Here is a 16,444-nt window from a genome sequence, read left to right as displayed (position 1 = left end):
CTGACAGACACCAGCACTATAAAACATCCATTTACTACATCCATTAAATTTTTCTACAAAAACAATTTTCAGGTCAGAGAGCTGGAAGGTGAAGTGGAGATGGAACAGAGGAAGGCCAGTGAATCAGTCAAGGGTATTCGTAAATATGAGCGCCGCATTAAGGAACTGACCTACCAGGTTATTTCCCCTATTATCAAAGTTAAATTTTTATTCTGTAATAACAGAACAGAAAAGTTCAAATTCAGCTTTCTATTTTTTATGGTGTAGACTGAAGAGGATCGTAAGAATTTGGCCCGTCTACAAGACCTAGTAGACAAACTGCAGCTGAAGGTCAAGTCTTACAAGAGAACTGCTGAGGAGGCTGTAAGTTTACTGTTTAACTAACCTACAATATTTTTTTTGTTTGCCATGCTTTGCATTTGCAATTCACTGTTTTCATTTTTTAAGGAGGAGCAAGCTAACGCCAATCTTGGAAAGTTTCGCAAACTGCAACATGAGCTGGATGAGGCTGAGGAAAGAGCTGATATTGCTGAGTCCCAAGTCAACAAGTTGAGAGCTAAGAGCCGTGACACCGGATCCAAGGCGAGTAAAATATTTTTTTTATTTTAACCAATAAAGCTGACACAACATAGACTGTAACATTAAACATGGCAAATTCTATTCTCTATTTGTTACAGAAAGCACATGATGAAGAGTGAACCTTCCTGCAAAAGTATTTCCAGAACTTTGATCATGCTTCAACCAACATTAGAATAAATAATAAATAACTTTAAATTTCAATAATTTTTGATGATTTTTCTTTCCTTATTCACAACAGCTACATTCACAAATAAAAATAACTGTCAGCTAAATTGTATGCAGTGGGCAGTGACTTACAATATATGTTTATTAAACTAATAAATAAAGTAAAATATGGTTATACTTTTGTTATCATAGTGCCTGTGCAAAGCTTTGTTACATTTAACACATCCAAGTAGTGAATTTGTTTAAAAAAATTTACAATTTTTAAAGGGTTTAAATGAACAGTGTAAGCTATCTAGCTGCTATCTGTAGATAAATCTAGCCGATTGTAAGCTACTAAAATTATTTATCTGTCTTCCAACTTTAGTTAATGTGCTTATTAAGTTCAATAAATATAAGAACTGAGCAATAGTCTTTTGCAATGGTGCGCTATGAAAGAGGTTTAAAAATGTTTTCTTGTAATGAAAAAAAAATCAAAGCATTTCACTACATGTCATACTCTGTATGACTGTGTATGTGACGAATACAATTTTAATTAGAATTTTATTAAGATGCTGAAAGCGAATCTCTCCATAAACACTGTTGATACTGGCAAAAAAAAAAAAAAAGTTTGAAGCTGCCTTAATATTATCTAAGTGTGTACATGTGGTTTATTGTTATTCTACCACTAAATCCATAATTGACCATGTTTTCTACAGACTTTTAGGAATCAACTTATAAATAATATATCAAATATTGGAGCACAAAATATTTTACTAAGATACTGCTGTCAGTACAAGAGAGAGTGTCAAACACTCTTTGTGCTTCTTATATGCCGATTTGCATGGATGATTGGAAAACTGACAGGGAGTCTCTCTCACCTTTTGTTCAGAACAGATGCAAGAACTTCCTAATAATAGTGCAGTGTTTGACAAAAGAAGTCTCAGGTTACAGCTATCAACACATGAGGGGTACCACTGTTTCTTTAGTCCTTGCTCCTATGTGATGATAATATACGTCAATCAGACAGCTGAGAATGGGACACCAGAAAGAATTCAAGAGCCTAGAATAGACTGTCCAAGTGTTAAGACTAAGTAAGGTGCTTGATTAGACGGAGCTTGCCAAATGAGGGACATAGAGTTTGGACAGTTGTGACCTGCATTAAAGGTCTATGAGTGATGGTGATGGATCAATTCACAAAACATCTTACAAACGGACAATGACGAGAATAAAAAAAAAAACCTGTTTACACGTGTCCTTTCATGACTTTGTTCCAAAAAGCAGTTTAAAATAAGGCTGAATGTTCTATTATATGTTCTATTATATATAGAATTTAACAATAGAATTTATTTTCACTAAAATTCTTTTTACCATGTGTAGAGAAAAAATTAAGAGTATAATTAGAAAATGATAATTCCAGACTGTTTATCAGTTCAACACCTGAATCATTTTTCAGCAATGACATTTTAATCAATGTTTTGTCACCAGCCACACTGTTCAGCCCAAAAGACAAGATTATTTGCTAATATACATTGATAGTTACAAATCAAACATTTGTACATCATGCATATAATACAATAAAATGTTTAGTGAATTCTCAATGTGTGAGTTTGGTTTATTGTCTTTAGTCAATTGTGTTACCAAATTATGTTCTGAATCTGGAATTGTATTCGTGAAGGAACTAGCTAAGTCACTGCAAAGTCAAAGAAATGACCTCTTTCAAGGAAACCATGAGCATTGCCGAGGATTTTAACAAGCATTAACATTTCAACAGTTGCATTAATAATTTGAAAAGGAGCAAAACTCTTATATAGCAATAGCTTTATACAGCAATAGCATACCAATTACAAACAAATAAATAAATGCTTGTAAGAACAAATGACAGAAAACTTGCAAACATCTGTCTACTATAGTTTGGGCAAATCCAAGGTCATATTTATTAGAATTTAATTTTATTTATTTATTTTTTATTTTTTTACCTTTAGTACTGTTCTATTGTATTCTGAGTCTCAAGCTTGCTCTGCATTGTCTCCTTGCTTTTATCCTTGGACACAAAGGTAGCCTGTGAAATTCCTAGCGAGTACTATAGTGTGATTGAGAAGAACAGCTTGTGATGGAAGTTCAGATATACATATCCCCACTCATGTGAGGGCTAACAAAAAAGGAAATAATCAAAAAAAGTTTGCATTGCCATATACACTATAAAGGACCACTCATATTTATATCCTCTTCATATTTTTTTTGGTAATGCCGTCCAGCTGCCCAGTTACAGCTTCCTTTTAACATACTTTATGTGTTCTAAAGAGGGCCGTGTGCCACACGCACCTAACCAAATAGAGCTTGTCAGCGTCATTACAGTTGGCATTCTTACCATACTCCTCCTATTCTGTCCCTATATAAACTAACGAACAGACAGGCTCGAACCACATGCATTACAACACCCCAAGGTAAGACATGGTTAAAGTTTAAATGCTTGTGATATATTAATATAGGGAAATAAAATAATGTTTACTTTTATTAAATATACATTTCTATCTTTTTCACGTTCAGCACAAAACATTTTGCCTGTGTGTTTGCCATAAAATGTATGTATTACATTTCTGTAAATCAACAAGTAAAAAAAATAAAAAAATAATTACTTCTACATAACAGCTACATTTTTTAATATGTCTCAAGTCCTGTAGAAAGATGGGAGACGCATTAATGGAGGAGTTTGGTGCCGCAGCATCTTTTCTGCGTAAGTCAGATAGGGAGCGACTGGAGGCCCAGACTCGTCCTTTTGACATGAAACGGGAATGCTTTGTGCCGGACCCCGAAGTTGAGTATGTCAAAGCCTCCATCACCAGCCGAGACGGTGATAAAGTCACTGCTGAGACTGAATTTGGAAAGGTAGATATTCCTTTGATCCAAGTGAAACTAACAAATTAAAATGTTTGCAGTTGTTTAGGTCCCTTACGAGGGAAATATCAAGGTCCGTGACATCGGAGTGACGTGGGGCCGCCTTCCCGTGGGCTCACCACCTGCAGGAGGGACCGTAAGGGACGGTGCTGTGAGGATTGGGCAGCAGTCGAAGGCGGGGGCCTGCTTAGACTGCTGCCCCCGCGACCCGAATTACGGATAAGCGGGAGAAAATGAATAAATGAATGCAGTTGTTTAATTAAGTAAATGTTTCTCTATCTCATAGACTGTGACTGTGAAGGAGTGTGATGTTCACCCTCAGAACCCGCCAAAGTTCGATAAAATTGAGGACATGGCGATGTTCACCTTCCTGCATGAACCTGCTGTTCTGTTTAACCTCAAAGAGCGTTACGCAGCCTGGATGATCTACGTGAGTGAACATGATATGACACATTCACTACACAAATATAATATGGATGGCATGTTTATTCCAATGCTTCTCAATTCTCAATGTTTAAATTTCAGACCTACTCAGGACTTTTCTGTGTCACTGTCAACCCCTACAAGTGGCTGCCAGTGTACAACCAGGAAGTTGTCGTTGCCTACAGAGGCAAGAAGAGGAGTGAAGCTCCTCCTCACATCTTTTCCATTTCTGATAACGCCTACCAGTACATGCTTTCAGGTACCTTTCAAGTGCTGCATTGCCATTAATATTAGATACACGTACTGTTGGGTCTGTCAATATTTTTTACATAATGTTTTCACATTTCTAACATGCAGATAGAGAGAACCAGTCAATCCTTATCACGTAAGTGAAAACTTACCCTGACTTTTAAAGTCACATACAATAAGTTTATATTTGTAATAAAGATGTGACACTTCTTACCACTAGTGGAGAATCCGGTGCAGGAAAGACCGTCAACACTAAGAGAGTCATCCAGTACTTTGCTAGCATTGCAGCAACATCTGGAAAGAAAGATGCATGTTCAGAGAAAAAGGTTAATAAGTATTCAGTATAAACTCTGTTTTATTAAGATTATTAAGATAATGTTTTATTAATATCTATTCTACATATAAGCTATTTAATGCCTATTATAATAATCTTGTAGGGTACTCTGGAGGATCAAATCATCCAGTGTAACCCTGCTTTGGAGGCATTTGGTAATGCCAAGACCATCAGAAATGACAACTCATCCCGTTTTGTAAGTTTACTTCATGTACATGTATATTTTACTCATTTCTATCTTATTTCCAGAACACTGAAAACTTATATAACTTACATGCTCTTATTTACACAAAGGGTAAATTTATTCGTATCCACTTTGGTGTCAGTGGAAAGTTGGCCTCTGCTGACATTGAGACTTGTACGTACAAATCTAATACATATAATCCTTAATAAGTCCAAAGAAATGTTTATCAAGTATACATTTTAATGCATAAATTTCTATCAAGATCTTCTGGAAAAGTCGCGTGTGACCTTTCAGCTCAAGGCTGAGAGAGACTACCACATCTTCTACCAGATCCTGTCTCAAAAGAAACCAGAACTGCTGGGTATGTACAGGGTTCTGCCCAGACTTAAAGGGTGCTTGGTTTGATATAGGCATAACATAATGTTTGTTGTTGCTAGTTCAGGAAATATTTCTACCAGTAAAAACTTTGATCAGTACTAAATGTTTGTAATCATTAAAGAACCATATAAAACAGAGTATGTGGAAGAATGTACAGCAGTGATTGTTATAATATGCTAAAATACACATACAATACATGTAGATGAATATGTGAATATGTATTTTGTCTAACTTACAGAAATGTTGCTCATCACCAACAACCCATATGACTACGCCTACATCTCCCAAGGAGAAACACAAGTGGCCTCAATTAATGATGCTGAAGAGCTTGTAGCTACTGATGTGCGCAAAAAATTGAATACTACTTTATACAGTTTATACAATATACATTTACTAATATAAAAACAATAATTTTCTATTAAAGATAATCTTCAATTGATGATACAACACATAATACAATGTATTTGGTCAACAGGAAGCTTTTGATGTGCTGGGTTTTACCCAAGAAGAAAAGAATGGTATCTATAAGCTGATTGGTGCCATCATGCATTTTGGCAACATGAGGTTCAAGCAAAAGCAGAGAGAGGAGCAGGCTGAAGCTGATGGCACTGAGGGTCAGTGTTAATTACACAGCCTTCAGATAAGCATGATATTAATAAGACACATTTGTTGTGCATTGCAATTGAATTAATTCATCAATTACCAATACCTTTATTATCTAAATAGATGCTGACAAAGTTGCATATCTGATGGGCCTGAACTCTGCTGATCTGATTAAGGGTTTGTGCCACCCAAGAGTCAAAGTGGGAAATGAGTGGGTCACCAAGGGACAGAATGTTCAACAGGTAATAAAATGGAGTGTATACCTTTATATAATGCTCCTCTCCTCAACATGCCATCTAAGATCTGTACTAATAGGATATTACTTATACTGACATAATTTTTTTAGGTGTACTATGCAGTTGGTGCTCTTTCCAAATCAGTGTATGAAAAGATGTTCCTTTGGATGGTTGTAAGAATTAACCAGTCTCTGGACACCAAGCAGCCTCGCCAGTACTTCATTGGTGTGCTGGATATCGCTGGCTTTGAGATCTTTGATGTATGTGTTAATTAATACTTTTGTTATTGATTTTCATTTAATTAGCTTTTTTTTGTTTACTTTTTGGGCTTTAACCATGTTAATGATACTGAATTTCTTCTGCAGTTCAACACCTTTGAGCAGCTGTGCATTAACTTCACTAATGAGAAGTTGCAGCAATTTTTCAACCACCACATGTTTGTGCTGGAGCAAGAAGAATACAAGAAAGAGGGTATTGAGTGGACATTTATTGACTTTGGCATGGACTTGCAGGCTTGTATTGAGCTTATTGAAAAGGTAAGCACACAATATTAAATGTCAAAGGCTTTATTTTCTCAACAACAACAACAACAAAACACTGACCACTTGTTCTTTGAATTTTTAGCCTATGGGTATCATGTCCATCCTTGAAGAGGAGTGCATGTTTCCCAAAGCCAGTGATGCCACATTTAAAGCTAAGCTTTACGACAATCACTTGGGCAAATCTGCTAACTTCCAGAAGCCCAGAGCTATTAAAGGAAAACCAGAGGCTCATTTTGCCCTGGTTCACTATGCTGGCACTGTTGACTACAACATTAACAACTGGCTGGTGAAGAACAAGGATCCACTCAATGAGACTGTTGTAGGACTTTTCCAGAAGTCTACTATGAAGCTGTTGGGCAATCTCTTTGCTGGTTATGCTGGAGCTGACTCAGGTAAGGGTGTTTAGAGAATCATGGAAGCTAAATTACATAATGAGTATAAATGTTTAAGTCCCTGGCTGAAAGATGTGTGAGAACATACTTGGGAGCAAGCTCAGTTTCAGTAGGAAGTGTTAAGATAGTACATACAAATTTTGGCAACTAAAATACCAGTTAACCATTAATCTGTGTTTCATAACAGAGAGAATATTAGCAGTAGCTCAGACTATATTTCCCAAGGTTCAGTTTTACATCTTTAATGAAGACTTAACCTGCCTACATAAAATAAAAAATATTTAGGCAGGCTACTGAAAAATACAATGTACATGTAGGGGCTTTTGTGCTCTAAGCATACTTAAAAAGTTCCTTCAGATTTATATTTTCCTCATAGGTCATGTATGGCTACAAGATTTAAAAAAAACTTAAGGAAAATGAATATACTTAAAATAATAAGAAAAGCTAATATACAGTACTTTCAATTGCTGATGACACTATATTTGCTATGTTTAAAACAGCTTCAGAGTCTGGAAAGGGTGGCAAAGGTGGAAAAAAGAAGGGTTCATCATTCCAGACTGTTTCTGCTCTCCATCGCGTGAGTTGTTAACAACTTTTGAAATGCAATATATGTAGTAATTCAGCATACACAAAATATCCAAATGTATGTGGAAACCTGACCTTCACACCCAAATTTAATACTGCATGTTCCAATTGAACATCCCATTCTTAACCTATGGGCAATAATATAGAGTTGTCCTGCCTCCATCTGGGAAAGTTAAGGGCCTTTGTGCCAGTTGGGTGTTGGGATTTGTATCTATTCAGCTAAACGAGCATTGGTGAGGTAGAGCAACAAAGAGCTGGCATGCAATTGTCATTTTAATAGATTTCATAGGTTTTTCTTTTAAGGAGTTAGGTTAGAGCTCTTAAATCCTTCACACATCAGCCTTTGTAAAACATCTGAGCAAATTTCATGCTAGGACAGGTTTGAGGCCTTTTGTTCATTAAAAAAAATATAATATTAAATAATATAAAATAAAAATATGCAAAGCTTCATCATACAAAGAGATTTTCAACAGCTGTATGCTTTGGGTGTTAAAATTAGGTACAGTAGCCACATATTTTTGTCCAATGAATGTGACAATTGCTTTGATGCCATCTACAGGAGAACCTGAACAAACTAATGACAAATCTGAGGTCCACACACCCACATTTTGTCCGCTGCATCATCCCCAATGAGACCAAGACTCCTGGGGCCATGGAGAATCCTCTGGTAATGCACCAGCTGCGTTGTAATGGTGTACTTGAAGGCATTCGAATCTGCAGAAAAGGCTTCCCCAACAGGATCTTGTATGGTGACTTTAGACAACGGTGAGTTAAGTAGAAAAAAATTAATCACTTCTTTTAACAGACAAATCCTGCATTTATTAAACATCCCTGTTCTTTCATGATTCCAAATTAGTTACCGTATCCTGAATCCTGCTGCTATTCCTGAGGGGCAGTTTATTGACAACAAGAAAGGTGCAGAGAAACTACTTGGCTCTCTGGACATTGACCACAGCCAGTATAAACTGGGACATACAAAGGTATAAGGATTCTCCAAATTACATTTTAAATAAACCCTCCCCCTGCTCTTTTTTGACATAATACTTATGTATCCATCTCTGTGTAGGTGTTCTTTAAAGCGGGTCTTCTGGGTCAACTTGAGGAAATGCGAGATGACCGCCTTGCACTTATCCTTACTGGTATTCAAGCCAGGGCTCGTGGTCTTCTCTCAAGAATTGAATTTCAGAAGATAGTTGAGAGAAGGTAGAATATACCTGTTATCAAATATTTTTTTTACCTAATTATTTTAATCTGATCATTTAATAGTACATATATTCTAATTTAATTTCTGCAGGGATGCCTTACTGGTAATCCAGTGGAATGTCCGTGCTTTCATGGGGGTGAAAAATTGGCCCTGGATGAAGCTGTACTTCAAGATCAAACCATTGCTGAAATCAGCTGAGGCTGAGAAAGAAATGGCCAACATGAAAGAGGAATTCACAAAGTTGAAGGAGGCCTATGCTAAATCTGAAGCCCGTAGGAAAGAGTTGGAAGAGAAAATGGTCTCTCTTCTCCAAGAAAAGAATGACCTACAGCTCCAAGTCCAATCAGTAAGTTTTGTCAACTTTCATATCAAAAAGTACAAATATTAGCATTTTCTGATGTTGCTATATCTAAGTAGTTTTAAATAATATTTATTTGACAAGTTAAAAAATATTTTAAATTTCTTCCAAATTTTACTTATGCTTGTAGGAACAAGATAACCTTGCTGATGCTGAGGAGCGATGTGAAGGTCTAATTAAAAACAAGATCCAACTTGAAGCAAAAAGTAAAGAGTTGACAGAGAGACTGGAAGATGAAGAGGAAATGAATGCTGAGTTGGTTGCGAAGAAGAGAAAGCTGGAGGATGAATGTTCTGAGTTGAAAAAAGATATTGATGATCTTGAGCTTACGCTGGCCAAAGTGGAGAAGGAAAAGCATGCCACTGAAAACAAGGTAAGTTATTGTAGTAAATTCTACTTGTCCATGTTATAAGCATGCATTGTTCGAGGGTACTGAGGCAATGCAATACATTTTAGGTTAAAAATCTGACTGAGGAAATGGCAGCTCTTGATGAAATAATTGCCAAGCTGACCAAGGAGAAAAAAGCTCTCCAGGAAGCACATCAGCAAACACTGGATGATCTGCAGAGTGAGGAGGACAAAGTCAACACTCTGACGAAAGCCAAAGCTAAACTTGAGCAGCAAGTTGATGACGTGAGTAAAATACATTATAAACATTTTATAGATATTAAATAGGATACTAACTATTTTTATGATGTTTTCTAGCTGGAGGGTTCTCTCGAGCAAGAAAAGAAAATTCGAATGGATCTTGAGCGAGTCAAGAGAAAACTTGAGGGAGACTTAAAGTTGACTCAAGAGAATATCATGGATCTGGAAAATGATAAGCAGCAAATGGAGGAGAGGCTTAAGAAGTAAGGATTCAAATAAATTTTTTGGAAAAAGCTATATGAAGCTAATGAAACTGAAATATTTATTTGCTTCTGCAGGAAAGACTTTGAGATTAGCCAGCTTAACAGTAAAATTGAAGATGAACAAGCAATGGGAGCCCAACTCCAGAAGAAACTGAAGGAGTTGCAGGTAATGAGAGCTTACAAAACAAAGGTTAATGTTTGGATTGCTGAAACTGTAGACATTTCAAATTGACAATGTTGTGGAAATAGGCTCGTATTGAAGAACTGGAAGAAGAGTTGGAGGCTGAGAGAGCTGCTCGTGCCAAGATTGAGAAACAAAGGGCAGATTTGGCTCGGGAACTGGAGGAGATCAGTGAGAGGCTGGAGGAGGCTGGTGGTGCCACTGCTGCCCAGATTGAAATGAACAAGAAGAGAGAGGCTGAGTTCCAGAAACTGCGTAGGGACCTTGAAGAGGCCACACTGCAACATGAGGCCACTGCTGCGACTTTAAGAAAGAAACATGCTGACAGTGTAGCAGACCTGGGAGAGCAGATCGACAACCTTCAGAGAGTGAAGCAGAAGCTTGAGAAGGAGAAGAGTGAACTGAGACTGGAGCTGGATGATGTGGTCTCCAACATGGAGCACATTGTTAAATCCAAGGTAACAATGAATAATGATGCATTGTAGATACAAACATGTTCATACCATTTTTAAAAGGAGCACATCAATATGTCTTAAATCTTTCAGGCAAACCTGGAGAAAATGTGTAGAACCCTGGAGGACCAAATGAGTGAATTCCGAACCAAAGCGGAAGAAGGCCAACGGACAATCAATGATTTCTCAATGCAGAAAGCAAAGCTTCAGACTGAAAATGGTAAATCTATCAGAAACCAAATATTTAAACAAGCCGATACAGTGTAATTTATCCTTTTATTGATACTATATGTCATCTCATAATTGCAGGTGAGCTTTCCAGACAACTGGAAGAAAAGGATTCACTGGTCTCTCAGCTGACAAGAGCGAAACAATCTTACACCCAACAGGTCGAGGATCTCAAGCGACAGCTGGAGGAGGAAGTCAAAGTAATTTCTTAATGCTTGATATTGATGATCAACACTTAAAACCGTGAAATTACTACTTGGTAACAATTCTACTGACTGATTTTCAGGCTAAGAACGCCCTGGCTCATGCAGTGCAGTCGGCTCGTCATGATTCTGACCTGCTCAGAGAGCAGTATGAGGAAGAGCAGGAGGCTAAGGCTGAGCTACAGCGCAGTCTCTCCAAAGCAAACTCTGAGGTAGCTCAGTGGAGGACCAAATATGAAACTGATGCTATCCAGAGAACAGAAGAGCTGGAGGATGCAAAGTAAGTTTCTTCCCAATAATAATTTACTGTTAAATTGTGGATTATGTATATAATCCACAATTTACTTAAAAGGTATCTCAAGTTAAAAAGTAAATCCTGCACAATCAGCTTTGAATATGAACTTTCAAGGTAAGCGTTCAACAGTGTAAAATAAAATTCTTATTTAATGTTTACTCAAATCAGGAAAAAACTGGCTCAGCGGCTGCAAGATGCAGAAGAAGCTGTGGAAGCTGTAAACGCTAAATGCTCCTCTCTGGAGAAGACCAAACACAGACTGCAGAATGAGATTGAAGATCTCATGGTGGATGTGGAAAGATCCAATGCTGCTGCTGCTGCTCTGGACAAGAAGCAAAGGAACTTTGACAAAGTATGCACCAAATGAGCATACACTGATATCTGCTTGGTATTTGGATAACTCTTTAAAATTGAATGTTCATGGGTCAGATAAAAAGTCTTAACAGTGATCCTGTTTTCTTTTTTATTTATGTTTATATACTTTTTATTAATTTTTTTAGATGAATCCAATTCAGGGGCATATTGTGTTATGTATATAAAAAAATCAGCTCACATGGCATTGCAGATATTCTTACTGTCGACTTTATCATAAAATGCTATCACCTATACTGTAACTATTACAAGTAGTGTATATCTATACATTATTTCCACAGGTCCTGGCTGAATGGAAGCAAAAATTTGAAGAGTCCCAGTCTGAGCTGGAGAGCTCTCAGAAAGATGCCAGATCTCTAAGTACTGAGCTCTTCAAACTGAAGAATTCATATGAAGAGTCACTGGACCATCTAGAGACAATGAAGAGGGAGAACAAGAACTTACAAGGTTGCTATTATTATTGGTACATATTGTACCATACATTTTACTGGTAAAATATAAGTATTTCCTTTTTAGATGGTGTGTTTATCCCTTGTTTTCTTTTATACAGAGGAAATTTCTGACCTCACTGAACAACTGGGTGAAAGTGGGAAGAGTATTCATGAGCTGGAAAAACTAAGGAAACAGTTGGAGCAGGAAAAGGCTGAGATTCAGTCTGCTCTAGAAGAAGCTGAGGTAAGAGACCTAGTTCTTTTACGATATTATTGTAATAAAATGTATTTAAATGTTATCAATTGAAATGAAATCTTGTGACCTCATTATGATCCTGTTTATGATTTGGTAATGAAAGGGATCTCTTGAACACGAAGAAGGAAAGATCTTGAGGGCCCAACTAGAGTTTAACCAGGTGAAGGCAGACATTGAACGTAAACTGGCCGAAAAAGATGAGGAAATGGACCAAACCAAAAGGAATCAACAAAGAGTGGTGGACACCCTGCAAAGTTCTCTAGAGTCTGAGACTCGCAGCAGAAATGAAGCTATGAGGCTGAAGAAGAAGATGGAGGGAGATCTAAATGAAATGGAGATCCAGCTCAGCCAGGCCAACAGGCAGGCAGCAGAGGCCCAGAAACAACTCAAGAATCTGCATGGACATATGAAGGTATAGCAAAACAATCTTTGCCACAGTTTAGGGTTAATAACAGTGTATTAGCAATCCAGAAAACAATTGTTTTTAATTAATTGTTTTTATTCTGTAATGTACAGGATGCTCAGCTGCAGCTGGATGATGCTCTCCGTGCTAATGATGATCTTAAAGAGAACATTGCTATCATGGAGAGACGCAACAATCTGCTGCAGGCTGAACTGGATGAACTGAGAGCCCTGGTAGAGCAGACCGAGAGAGGCCGCAAACTGGCTGAGCAAGAATTGCTGGATGTCAGTGAGAGGGTTCAGCTTCTGCACTCTCAGGTATACAGTTAAAGACAAAAGCCTACCATTTACTAGATTTCAAAACAATAATGATTTTCAAGATTATTATGTCTCAGTGTATCAACATGGTCAAACGGATATTAGATATTCACAGCTCCAATGTCAACAATATTTCGATAGAGAATGCAGAAATATTTTGATTTATATTAGATTATATTATTATTAGAACACATTTTATATTGCAGCAAACATTTTTCATGCATCTCACAGCCTTTGACTTTGTACAAGAGGCACAATGATGCATGCAGTTTCAGACTCTTCTAGAAGTTTTTTCTTGCTGCAGCCACCATCAACAAAAAGCACAAAACAAAACCACTACTTTGCATGTGATATAAAACTGACAGTTACTCTGTAACATGCCCATTATACATTATACAAGTTATTTATTTAAGATCATGTTTTAAAAATAAAACATTTTACATGTCAGAACACCAGTTTGCTGAATCAGAAGAAGAAGCTGGAGGGTGACATTTCCCAACTTCAAACTGAAGTAGAGGAGTCTGTCCAAGAGTGCAGGAATGCTGAAGAAAAGGCCAAAAAAGCCATTACTGATGCTGCCATGATGGCAGAAGAGCTAAAGAAGGAACAGGACACCAGTTCTCACCTGGAGCGCATGAAGAAAAACATGGAGCAGACCATTAAAGACCTCCAGCACCGTCTGGATGAAGCTGAGCAAATCGCCATGAAGGGTGGCAAGAAGCAGGTCCAGAAGCTGGAGGCCAGGGTAAATTATATATATTTATATATATATATATATATATATATATATATATATATATATATATATATATATATATATATATATATATATATATATACATTTAAATCTAACAGACACCAGCACAAAAATAACATCCATTTGTTAATTTTTTTTATATAAAAATTTTAGGTCAGAGAGCTGGAAGGTGAAGTGGAAATGGAACAGAGAAAATCCAGTGAATCTGTTAAGGGTATCCGGAAATATGAGCGCCGCATTAAGGAGCTGACTTATCAGGTTACATTCTGTTTTAATAAAGTTGCATATGTAACATCAATTAAAAAGCAATACCCCAAAACTCAGTACAAATATGTTAATGTTTCTGTAGACCGAAGAAGATCGTAAGAATCTGGCCCGCCTGCAGGACCTAGTAGACAAACTTCAACTAAAGGTTAAATCCTACAAGAGAACTGCAGAGGAGGCAGTAAGTTAATAACAGATTAGCTTTCTAAATCTTTATTGGTTGTCATATTTGTATTCTCAGTTGACCATGCTGTTTCTTTTAGGAGGAGCAGGCCAATTCCAATTTGACCAAGTTCCGCAAGCTGCAGCATGAACTTGATGAGGCAGAGGAAAGAGCTGATATTGCAGAGTCTCAGGTCAACAAACTGAGGGCTAAGAGTCGTGACACGGGTTCTAAGGTAAGCTGTCATTTTTATAATAAATAAAAGCCATATTCTGTATATAAACTGATCTGCCAGAGTTTACAAGTCTATTTTTTTCATCTGCAGAAGGCACATGATGAAGAGTGACACATCCTTTGGAAGTCCATGGAAAGCCACTGATTGTGTCCAGATTTGCTTTTAGCTGTAGAAAAGAATAAATAGTTTCAACAAAGAACATGTATACTGTGCTTTTCTGTAATACACCGACACAGATTCTTACACCAACAGAGATTAGGGCTGTGTATTTGTGTAATTTGCACCTTGGCTGAACCAGTATCAAAATGTACAATCAGATGGCTCATGTTGTGTCCGAAAAAAAGTTGATTTCGGAAGAAATGACAGTGAACTAAATTTCGTTTGGTAACAGTAAATTATGGTGGAACCAGGTGAATGAGAGTTGCAGAATCTTCTATAGTGCAATTACATAAATATCCCTTAAGCACTGAGCTAATCACAAAACCATGTAATAATCAGATGAAGTATAATTCAGGTTCAAATGGGGAATTTTAAAACATCAAACATCAAAAGGTTTTATATTATAATCACCATCTACTTTAAAAGAGCTCCTGCCTATTTATGCAACTATCCAACCAGCTAATCATGTGATCACAGTCTTGTCAGAACCAGTGGTATGCTGGTAACAAGCTTGTGCACCTTAGTTTCTTCTTAGTGGAATTTGACACTGTGCACCTTCAGTGTATACATTGTATAAAATGCACCTTGAGTGTATACAGATCATTCATTCCCAAAAGCAGAAGCCACAGGTGACACTTTAATCCAACAGGACACAAAATTAATTAATACTCTCGGAACACAATTGAGCAATGTAATTCTGAAAGATATTAATGAGGCAATGATATTTTCAATGCTTCTGGATGAAACCTGATATGCTACACTCAGGCACACTAACTACACAAATCCGGATACATTTTCAAAATGGTGTTTTTGTCTAAAAACGCTCCGCTTCCACACTTTTTTTTCAATTCTTTTCCAAAAGTTGCTCATCCACACTGAAATGTCTGAAAATGCTCATGTCCCTGTATTGCAAATTAGAAAAAACGTAAGACGATTCGACCTGCATCGTTTCCGCCTGGCGTTTATTTAATTTATGGCTCTTTGAAATGTCGTGGTAATGACCAAAAATGTGTCACTGTCCACACTGCAACACAAAAAAAACATGTTTTTAAATAAAAACTAATTAGTGTGGACATCAGAGGGAGTGTCCTTTGTGGTCTGGTTTGTCCATGACATGCAAATAAAGCAACGCTTTATCCAAGTGTTTCATGTTAAATCAACAACTGGCCAAGACTTGGAGGAAGTGCCCTTGTTTCAGAAAATCGATTGAATGCTGAAAATATCCAGGGTTAAGGCTATCATGGTGCAGCCAGCATGAGTGCAAGTTATAAGGAACTGCAGGCTAGAATTCAAAGCCAAAAGAAAAAGCATTTTTTAAACTTAGTGTTAGTGGAGACTTCCTGTGACGTAGCTTCCTGTGTTTGACTTGTTTGCCGCGAGTTACGTGTTTGTATCTCTCTCGGCGTCTTTCAAACAAACTTTGCTATCTATCCATCCGTTTTTCCTCTTTTAATAATCCTTAATTGTTTTTGTCTTCCTGACTTGTGCCTGTAGTTAGTTAACTCGACTATAACTAGTGTTGTTTATATTTATTTTCTCTCACTCACATCTCTGTATAATAAATCTGTTCGTGACTATAAGCACTATGCCGGTTGTTTGTCTGCATTCGAGCACAGGTGAGGACTCGTTCGAGTTGCAAACGGTGGCGTTGGAGATGGAGGCATTGGAGAAACAGATTCGCGAGCTTCATGCAAAGCATGACCGGCTGCGAGAGCGGAAAGCAGCGCTGGAAACATCCCGGACGGACGCGCACTCATCCCAGGTAAACTCC

General features: G+C 37.3%; 1 protein-coding gene across 3 annotated transcripts in view; it reads left to right on the top strand.

The window, feature by feature from the left end:
- Positions 1-14,713, top strand: part of LOC310727291 (myosin-7-like) — a 59,735-nt gene extending 45,022 nt beyond the window's left edge. The window contains exons 1-37 of one of the 3 annotated variants that reach the window (XM_083543589.1): positions 3,372-3,609; positions 3,905-4,048; positions 4,144-4,300; positions 4,399-4,426; positions 4,511-4,616; positions 4,728-4,820; positions 4,919-4,982; positions 5,071-5,169; positions 5,425-5,528; positions 5,662-5,800; positions 5,913-6,031; positions 6,136-6,285; positions 6,391-6,561; positions 6,650-6,959; positions 7,460-7,536; positions 8,104-8,309; positions 8,401-8,524; positions 8,611-8,747; positions 8,839-9,094; positions 9,237-9,479; positions 9,563-9,739; positions 9,812-9,957; positions 10,033-10,123; positions 10,207-10,596; positions 10,684-10,810; positions 10,900-11,018; positions 11,105-11,301; positions 11,485-11,668; positions 11,970-12,135; positions 12,239-12,363; positions 12,479-12,787; positions 12,892-13,095; positions 13,544-13,840; positions 14,006-14,110; positions 14,202-14,297; positions 14,380-14,514; positions 14,605-14,713. In XM_083543589.1, coding sequence (XP_083399715.1) covers positions 3,409-3,609; positions 3,905-4,048; positions 4,144-4,300; positions 4,399-4,426; positions 4,511-4,616; positions 4,728-4,820; positions 4,919-4,982; positions 5,071-5,169; positions 5,425-5,528; positions 5,662-5,800; positions 5,913-6,031; positions 6,136-6,285; positions 6,391-6,561; positions 6,650-6,959; positions 7,460-7,536; positions 8,104-8,309; positions 8,401-8,524; positions 8,611-8,747; positions 8,839-9,094; positions 9,237-9,479; positions 9,563-9,739; positions 9,812-9,957; positions 10,033-10,123; positions 10,207-10,596; positions 10,684-10,810; positions 10,900-11,018; positions 11,105-11,301; positions 11,485-11,668; positions 11,970-12,135; positions 12,239-12,363; positions 12,479-12,787; positions 12,892-13,095; positions 13,544-13,840; positions 14,006-14,110; positions 14,202-14,297; positions 14,380-14,514; positions 14,605-14,625 — 5,817 coding nt within the window. In that variant the 5' untranslated portion in view covers positions 3,372-3,408 and the 3' untranslated portion in view covers positions 14,626-14,713. Of the gene's footprint in view, positions 1-72; positions 178-267; positions 364-447; positions 587-681; positions 784-3,371; positions 3,610-3,904; positions 4,049-4,143; positions 4,301-4,398; positions 4,427-4,510; positions 4,617-4,727; positions 4,821-4,918; positions 4,983-5,070; positions 5,170-5,424; positions 5,529-5,661; positions 5,801-5,912; positions 6,032-6,135; positions 6,286-6,390; positions 6,562-6,649; positions 6,960-7,459; positions 7,537-8,103; positions 8,310-8,400; positions 8,525-8,610; positions 8,748-8,838; positions 9,095-9,236; positions 9,480-9,562; positions 9,740-9,811; positions 9,958-10,032; positions 10,124-10,206; positions 10,597-10,683; positions 10,811-10,899; positions 11,019-11,104; positions 11,302-11,484; positions 11,669-11,969; positions 12,136-12,238; positions 12,364-12,478; positions 12,788-12,891; positions 13,096-13,543; positions 13,841-14,005; positions 14,111-14,201; positions 14,298-14,379; positions 14,515-14,604 lie in introns of those variants that run through there. The other 2 variants (XM_083543591.1, XM_083543590.1) reach the window with 2 other exon arrangements.
- Positions 14,714-16,444: the final 1,731 nt, after the last annotated feature.

This window comes from Silurus aristotelis, assembly GCF_946808225.1.
Source record: "Silurus aristotelis genome assembly, chromosome: 1".
Taxonomy (NCBI): domain Eukaryota; kingdom Metazoa; phylum Chordata; class Actinopteri; order Siluriformes; family Siluridae; genus Silurus; species Silurus aristotelis.
Note: the sequence above shows the minus strand (reverse complement) of the source record. Positions and strands in the feature narration are given on the sequence as shown.